Source organism: Rhagoletis zephyria, unplaced genomic scaffold (assembly GCF_001687245.7).
Source record: "Rhagoletis zephyria isolate East Lansing unplaced genomic scaffold, Rhagoletis_zephyria_1.1 Rzeph_scaffold_11734, whole genome shotgun sequence".
NCBI lineage: Eukaryota > Metazoa > Arthropoda > Insecta > Diptera > Tephritidae > Rhagoletis > Rhagoletis zephyria.
The window spans coordinates 379-9,548 of NW_016168810.1; the positions used below are offsets into that span (position 1 = coordinate 379).

Below are 9,170 nucleotides of genomic sequence, written 5' to 3' on the forward strand. Positions count from 1 at the left end.
TCCCGTCCCAGCAGTGGGCCTTTATGATAACGACCACGGCAAACGTTTAAGGGGCTACGGTTTGAGGGCATGCACCTGAAATGTCCGGACCCTTAATGGGGAAGGTGCCTCTGCCCCAGCCGGGCATATGTCCTCGCAAGGACAAGACAATGCAAGCTATGTCTTGGGCCTTGCGACGTCTACTACAGCTGGAATGTAAAGGGGCGCTAATTCTGTGTTGGATTTGTGGAGGGAGAGACACACCGTCGCCGATTACTGTCGTCAACTTCGGTGGACGAGTGTCTAGGCACAATCCGCATCAAAACGAGATTCTTGAACATCTCGCTCATCTTCGCCCATGCCCCAACGGAATAGAAGGACGAGGCGTTCAAGGATCTCTTTTGTGAGCGCTTGGAGCGCACATAAGAGCGCTGCCGCCGGTATGATATCAAAATCGAGCTTGGCGATCTCAATTCCAGAGTGGGCAAGGATCTTTGGAACCACTGTCGGAATATTTAGTCTCCACGACGAAACGTCCGACAACTGACTGAGGCTGTTCGACTTCCCCAGGGCCCGTAACATGGTAGTATGCAGTATTTCCTAGGTTCAAGCATAAAAAGGTCCATCAAGCTACGTGGCGGATCGTAAAACAAGAAACCAAACCGATCATGTTTTGATAGACGCAAAACATGATTCCAGTGTTTTAGACATACGTACACTTTGAGGCCCAAACATAGACTCGGACCACTGTCTTGTTGCTGCCACGCATCTGTGCAACAAAAAATGTGCGCTTAAAAATGCAAACAAAGCCTAACGTCGAAAAGCTGCAATAACAACAGACAGCCCATGCATTCGCTACTCGGCTCTCACACCTGCTCTCAGAGAGCACTCTTCAACCAAACGACATATGCCAGCAAAGGAACCACTTTTCCCGCTCATTAAGTACGTCCGCCGAAGAAGTAGTCGAATTTCAAAGAGCCCGAGAGAACAACTGGTACGATGAGGAGTGTCAGGGAGCTGCAGATAAAAAAGATGTCGCCTTCAGGACCACGCTGCGATCGGATGCAACGCATGCTATGTGGGGCCGCTATAGGGAACTTAAGAGGGAAGTGAGACGTATTTAGCGAAATAAAAAGAGAGAGACTGAAATACGTGAATGCGAAGAGCTTCAAATACTGGCCGAAAGGAAAACGGTCCGAAAATTTTACCAGAGAGCTAAGCGACTTANACAATTTTATATCCCTCGAATAACAAGTTTTAGTGCAATTCAAGACCTTTAATTTCAGCATAGTTAGAAGTCTCCAGGCCCCCTGAGAGCCAAGTTGTAACAATTTTAAAACAAACTTTGAAACTGCTCTAACCGTTTTTACTCCGAAACTAGAAAAAATTTGGGTGAAATGTCGAATGAAATTTGAAAAAAAATCCAATAAATAATGAATTTTTTAAATAAAGGTGTTCAAATTTTTTTTCGAATTTTGAACAGGGAATCGTGTTGCTCGTCGCAAAATCTATATTATTTTAATAAAAAATACACACAATTTTTTTTATGAATCCTGTCGTAGACTATTTTTGACCAATTTTTATTTAAGGTCAAGGAGTAATATTTTTCCGTAAAAGGCAATTACATTAGCCTTCAAAACCATTTTTCTTCATATGAAAATGTTGCTTTTGTCGAAAGCGCCACGACTAATTCGCAAGCAGTGTTCAAAAAGCACACTGTGCATTTATAAACACTTGGCTGGGTATTGGACCAAACCAACTTTTTTTAAGAGATTGAGTCATAATTATAAAAATAATTTCTCCGTTAGCCTCCAAAATCGAGATATGGGCCTTCGAAGTTCGGAATTGGACCTTTGGTAAAAAAATATTTTAAATTACTGTATGTAAATAACTAAAAAAGTAAAACTGCATATGCCCGTTATATTACAGGTGCTATAAGGGTCAAGGGTCAAATCTTCGAAAAATTAAAAAAGTTATGTATTTCAAAAAATTTTGAACTGATTTTTAAGTGTTTAAGGGACCTGAATATAAGTTTGAAAGAAAGTGGTTTGGTCCAATTCCCAGAAAAACTGTTGATTTTGGCGTATAGTGTAACAAAATAAAATGCCTATCGAGCTTGGGTGTACAAAATTTTCAATTTTTTTCTCTAAATTATTCTTACCCTNAAAACTGCATATGCCCGTTATATTACAGGTGCTATAAGGGTCAAGGGTCAGATCTTCGAAAAATTAAAAAAGTTATATGTATTTAAAAAAATTTTGAACTGATTTTTAAGTGTTTAAAGGACCTGTAATATAAGTTTGAAAAAAATTGGTTTGGTCCAATGCCCAGAAAAACTGTTGATTTTGGCGTTTAGTGTAACAAAATAAAATGCCTATCGAGCTTGGGTGTACAAAATTTTCAATTTTTTTCTCTAAATTATTCTTACCCCATTTGTTGTAACGTCAGGAGTTGAAGACTTGTTCCAGCTGCTAGTCGCTTAAAATTTCCGCCAATCCTGTCGCAAGCAGATTTCCCATGTGAACTTGCAACATTGCATATTAATGTAAGAAATTTATAATAAAACCCACAAGGCGGAAGAAAAACATTTTTTTTTTTCATTAAGTTTCGTTAAAAGGTTTGCAAGATACAGCACTTTAAAGAATGTATGACGTTTTCTTAAAATTTAAGTCCGGTATAAATAAGCAACCCTACGGCATATCGGCAAAATATGCTACACGTATATTCATATCCCCTAGACCTTCGATCTCTTCAACTTTCATCTAAATCCATGAAAGGCTTCTTATGTGTAATTAAACAACAGATGTAGGGTGTACGTCGCGCCTTTATTAAATATTAAATTTCGTCATTTTGAATATTAATACAAATGATACGCAGAGTCGTCGCAAATATCGACGCTATGACGTAAGACTATGCACAATTTAAGTATTTTTATTTATTTTAAAATGTTTAGAATTAACCTTTATATGAACGTAATTAAAAATGGATCGTATCAGTAACCAAACCGTCAGTATATCCAAATCCAGAGATTGAAGTCTTTACATATTTTTATGGCAGGTGATGCTCTACTCATTTATGGTAAACAAGATTTGGATACACACTCACATTAATATGGGATACATATTTAAGAATTTGTTTACTTTAATGACATTAATTTCGGCTTATGAGTTGCGTAAATAATTTAACGTTTGTCCTTTTAAAATTCACGTCGATGATATTTGTCTGGATCAAAGTAAGAAGTAACCACAACACGATCACTGAATTTACGTCCAGTCAGCGCCTGTTGTGCCTTCTGACAATCCATAACTGAATTGAATTCAACGAATACTTTACCGCAACCAGGCACATCAACGCCTTCGATGGGTCGGGGTATCTCAACACTGCGCACAACACCATACTTATTACATTCCTCTTTTATATCTTCCAAAATATCTTCATATTCTTCTTCGTCGCGCAACTCATCGGGCGTAACCATATTCAATAAGCAAAGAACTTCGGTGGGTGGACCAGACGTTCCGACCATGGACATGCCAGGCACTTGTATCATGACCGGCGCAGCGGTAGTGGAACTATTTTGTGCATTCTTAGCACCTACACTGGCGCGCTGAACTATCAGTTTCTTGTCGCCCAGCTGCATGCCGTTTAGACCAGCAATAGCCTACCGATTTAAAACAAATTTTAATTAGAAGATTTTGTTGTAAAAATTTTACGATTATACCTGATCAGTTATGCTGTGGTCAACATATTCGGAGAATGCGTAACCTTTACTCAAACCAGTTGCAGCATCCTTAACCAAATTGAAAGCCCGTAATTGTCCAAATGAGAGTAGCAACTCTTTAACCTGTTGAAATTTTGAAAAGCATGGTTATTCTAAAGTGCAAAATACAGAGGGCTTTCAAAGGGAAAAAAAACTTTTTTCAACTTTGAACTTTGGATATTTTTAGTTGTCATAAAAGATCTATTGCTATTCCACAGCGAGTATAGTGTGTCACCCTTTAACGGGAACGCATATCCTTCCACCACCTAGAACAAAATAATATTGGGAATGGCTAAACGAAATTGTCGACATTGTTTGGTTGATTTTGCTTAGTAGGTAATTCTGAAAAGTTCCTGTAGAGTTTTGCAAATGGAATTTGTTGTCAATTTTAATAAACTTGCCTTTTACATCGACACTTGCATACATTGCAATTTGACTGCATCGACACGCACTGACTTAGTTTCTCACACCGCATATTGTACTCGCAATTTAATGCACACGCAATGACAGATGTGTGTTTTACAGGTAGGTGCAGTGGGCATGGGTCGATGCAACTGAAACAAAAGCGAATACGAACGAGTACGAGTGCTTGTTGCTGTGGTGTAGGATGCAACCTAAGCTACAATAACCAAACAATCAAAAACACAATTAATACAAGTTTTGACAACAAATCTAGGTACGTAATATAAATGTGGTAAAGTAATCCTAAAATTTTTAAGTAATTCTCTAGCTGAAAGTGAAGAGTACTTTAATTGCGTCGCTGAGACTGGAGCTGAAAATGAAGCTGTAAAAAAAGAGCTGAAAATTTAAATTTGGAGCTGAAAATTTAAAACCGAAGTGGAAAATCTGCGCTGAAATTTAAGCTGCAAAAAGGAGTTCAAATAATAGCTAGTAAGCGCTGCTTGACTGTAACTGCATTGACATTCTGGATGCGCTATAATGCTACAAGGGAAAAATTAAATACAATTTGGAATATTTCTTTCTTAGGAATTCTTCAAGTAATCCCGTATCCGCAATCCCTCATCATTGTGCCTTAACAAACTGTGGCAAAAAAACTTTACAATTACATTATTCTGGAAATTACAACGAAATTCAGCTATCTTCCAACTTACCTGTTCTTCATTCAAGTAATTTGGCAAACCACCAATGAATATTTTGTGCGGCGAGTCTGGCACAACAGTTGAAATCACACCATTGGCTGTAAAAGCGACCCAACACAAAATTATTATTAGAATTATTTCTTTCATTACGTCAACTTACCAACTGGCGCCGATACAGGTTGAGAATCAGCCACACCTGGCATGGGTTGGTAATCATGCGGGCGTCTTATTTTCAAGCTTTGTCCTTTAAAATTGATGCCATCGAATGCCATGGCCTGTGTGGTTTCATCTGTCGAACGGAACTCTAAGAAAGCGAAATTCTTATCCAAATTGATTTGACACGCCAGCACGGGACTTCCAGCCGCTTGTGCTAGACCAGTTAAATGCATTTGCTGATTGAAAAACTCCATCATTTCTTCTTCTGTGACACCGAATGGTATATTTCCAACGTAAAGACGACGGGCTTGTCGCGTTATAGTAGAGCCAACAACCGGTACAGCAGCCTGTGGAATTTCTGGTACGGCATTCGCCGGTATCTGACCAGCAGCTTGCATGGCTTTGTACTGCATCGGGGTAATGTGCTCGAAGCCTGGTGGCGGCACGTCCCAGTATAACGATGGCTTCCTTCGTCGAGAACGTGTGTGCCGGTCGCGCCCACCTGCTGGACCTTCACGTTTGCGATCTCGTGAACGCGAACGACGGAAATCGCGATCGCGTTCTCCGCGTTCGCGGTCTCTTGAACGTGACCTATGGCGGCGCCTATCGCGGTCTGCAAAATTGATACATACATTTTCGGTTGATTGCACACGTTGCTCGCATACAAAAAAAAAATCTGCCAGAAGACTTACCTTCGGATCCCATTTTAAACTACAATATCAATCGATTGGTGTTAATAAAAATATTCTTTTGAGCTTGCACAATTTACTTGTGAATAAGTTGGTGAATTATAATCAATTTAAAGTCTAGATTTAAGAAAAAATATGTAAATTTCTCCGAGTACAAGCTGAATGCTATTGATGAGATTTTTGACAGACGCTACGCGCAAATGTCAAGCCAAGGTGAGGGAGACAAATATATCGTAAACTTTTGGTTTGTTTCAGTGTTGCCAGTGATAATTCCTCAAAACGGGAGGAATTTCGGGCGCGCTTGGATATTTTTTGAGGAATTTTCTCCCGATATATTTGCAGATAACAAATGCAATCATGTTTCATGAATCATGTTTTACTTAACAGATACTACGTTTATATGTAAGCTGTTTGCAAATAAAAATAATTTGCAAATACCTAACTCACTGTTTATTCGATGGTGAAAAATTATTTTTTAATATTGCCTGATTATAAAACGGCAATAAATGACCATCGAAAATGAAAATAAAGTTAAAAATGGCAACGTCTTGATCATAAAAAGGCAATAAGATGACCATCGAAGAAGAAAATAAACCTAAGAATGGCGGCGTCTTAGGCTTATTTGAAAATAGTACCATTAATCAATACTTATTTGCGTGATTTAGTTATTTGTAAATAAAAAATTAACTCAGCGTTTATACGGCAAATTTTACCATTTTGCAAATTGTTTTTTGCAAATAATACGTGTGTATAAACGCAGTATCTTACTTAATAAATCGCTTTGCAAATTTCTGACCAAAAAGCTTCCGAAGCTTTATCAAGAGCTAAATACACCACACAAGCAACTTGTCAAACCTACTTTTCCTATTTCGCCGTACACCATACAATCGTGACTCGTTCAGGCAAAGAATTTTAGCTTTCTTTCGGGTCACAATGTAAAAGGGTTTGGTTTTCTTTGAGTTTTCTCTCTTGCGACCTCATTTGTTAAAAATTCCGTTGCTGATTAGGCGATTTTATCATACACAACGTAAACGGTTTGATCAAACGTCCACATAACGGCCAGAAAATCAAAAAAATTTTATTTTTGTTCAGATTTCCCTCAAACGGCTTGTCAAACCTTCAAACACGCCCAAATGGATATTTCCGTCCACATACAACTTTGGCGTTGCGTTGGCGCTGGCGTCGCTTTGACAGATGCGCAAGTAACGCCCGTGTTTGCTACAATGAACGCTTAGCAGAGAGTACTTTGGACACTAACTTAACATACTAGCGGCAGATACATCAAAATTTTATATCAATAATTGCGTTAAAAACTATATCAAATCAAATGCGGGCAATAATTTGATTAAAAATGAAAATTAAAACACATAATTTTGATTATTTGGAACAGCTGATGAACGACGCGCGCGAAAAGTTGAGAGTTGGCCATCTTTCTGCGTTGTGTTGGCGTTGGCGTTGCCCAACTTTGGTTATGTGGAGACTTTTATTTAATGCATTTATTCATAGTCAGCTGTCGAACCGACGCCAACGCCAACGCAACGCCAAAGTTGTATGTAAACGCGTCTTTAAGCAAATCTGCATTTGCTGCTAAATATTGAAAATGTTATCGATAATTTTTTTCATTCCATCGTTATATTTTTACCTTAAAAGGTTTTCCACGCCAACCGAATCACGTGGTTCAAGCTGAAATTAGTCAAGAACGTAAACGTACCGGTACGTAAACCCGAGTCAGCTGACACGATCTGTCTTACCAAAGCGCCATGTAAATGAAAACTCAACACCGCAGAATTTTTCTGTAGTTGTAGCCCGTAGCGCAGAAATCTGCGGAATTTAGATTTTTCCGTGTCAGCTGATTTCTCCTTCTTTAGATGGTTGCCAGTTCGTCAGTTTTACAGATGGTAAAAAAGATACAAGTTCCTACTCAAAATATGTTTAAAATATTTGAAATTTACTATTGAATAAGGTTTTTGTTGAAAACTAAGTAGTTTATATTTAGCTAAAATCTATTATAGCACGAAAAATTGTAGTTGAAAGGGTAAGTTTATGAAAAGGCATTGATGAGTGGCAACAGTGTACTAAGCAACACTGAGGGCTCCAGTAATCGACAAAATTCTGCGTATACAGACTGCGTTTAAGTATACGTTCTGCGTTCTCGACTAATTTCAGCTTCACTCTCTCAATTATGAACGGCGAATCAATCTGTTTACGCGCCACATTCTTGATTCACTTTGTGTCTCCACGATCCAGTTATCCAGTTATAACGCGTTGTCTCCTCTTATAGATTTACGTTCTTTGATTTCATCAGGTTTATCAACGCCTGTGATAATGACACCTATTAAGAGCCATTGTAGTAAAAAAATGGTACAGTTTGAGGGAAGTTGGCAAGCCTGTTCATGAATAAAGGGCTAACTATAATATGAATAAGCAAGCGTATGCAAACGTGCGAATACACATAAATCCTATTCTAAAATTATAATGCGCTTAACATCAAGTTTCGTCAAGTTTCGCCAAACGTCATTTGCTTACGGAATCAGCTGTTTGTCCTAATACGTATGTATGTACATATGTACCACATGCAGTGTTGCCGCATTGCTATTTTTTACCGAAGTTGGTAATTTTTTTCATTATGTATCATATTTGGTAATGTAGTAACTTATTTTGCAACTTGGTAACTTTTTCGATTTAGTCCTACATGTAACACGGGTCAAAAGAAGTTCTGGTTCCACATTAGGAGGTGGGCCGTAAGCGTTTCCTTTTACAGAAACACCAGGTTATCCTAAAAGTTTCGCAAGGCGAACAGTTCTTCGGCGTTTCTAGGTTACTATAATTGTGTGGTCTACAACAAACTGCTTGATAGTGGCTATTGTTATATCTAATTAAATGTGGCAACAGTGAACTCATGTAAGTAAAATATAGCCACCCAAAAGTCTATACTGCGTAGCTTATGCATTTGACAAACTTTTCGTTCACTTGCTGACAGTCAGTTACGGCTGCTTATTCATATTAGGTGCGTTCGTTTAAAATCTCCAGTAAAAACCAACCAACTGCCAAATTCCGGCGAAATGTCATCTGTTCTCTCACAAGAGAAAAATATCCCAAATAGTAGATCAGCTGTTTTCCTGTTGGCAAATTGCTGTTGGCAAAATTTTTTCCAGCAGAAACCAGCAGCTCCCACGACAGCCGGTTCTACGTACCGGAATGACTCGGGTTTCACCCGACCAAGGGCTGTTGTTTCGGCGATCTAACCCCGTCTAGATCGGCGATACCCATTAATCATTATCCGTCCATGGAGCAATACCTTGCAGCCGGATTGCTCCGCATCCTTCTTCTCCGGGCGGGCGTAGAGCCCAACCCCGGACCTGAAATTTACTTCTGCTGTGTTTGCCAGAATCGACTCCACCCGAACTCCACTTCGGTTAGGTGCAACTCCTGCAACGGGTGGAGTCACCTAAGAACCTGCTCTGGCCTTAGGTCTCACCGGGAGTGGAC

General features: G+C 39.0%; 1 protein-coding gene across 1 annotated transcript; it reads right to left on the reverse strand.

Annotated features, from left to right (window-relative positions):
• Window positions 1–2,785: 2,785 nt before the first annotated feature.
• Window positions 2,786–5,899, reverse strand: LOC108377240 (splicing factor U2AF 50 kDa subunit-like). Its single transcript, XM_017633503.1, has 5 exons — window positions 5,685–5,899; window positions 4,997–5,605; window positions 4,849–4,934; window positions 3,698–3,820; window positions 2,786–3,637 (listed from the first exon to the last, which is right to left on the reverse strand). Exons 1-5 carry the CDS (start codon window positions 5,695–5,697, stop codon window positions 3,176–3,178), a joined length of 1,293 nt encoding a protein of 430 aa, XP_017488992.1. The 5' UTR covers window positions 5,698–5,899; the 3' UTR covers window positions 2,786–3,175.
• Between the last annotated feature and the right edge of the window lie 3,271 nt (window positions 5,900–9,170).

Bases quoted from the DNA above. Each gene is read 5' to 3' on its own strand.
- LOC108377240 (XM_017633503.1), bottom strand. The intron at 3,821-4,848 runs GTAAGTTGGAAG...AAATTTCAACAG, and splicing joins ATTACTTGAATGAAGAACAG to GTTAAAGAGTTGCTACTCTC. The intron at 3,638-3,697 runs GTATAATCGTAA...TTAAATCGGTAG, and splicing joins ACCACAGCATAACTGATCAG to GCTATTGCTGGTCTAAACGG.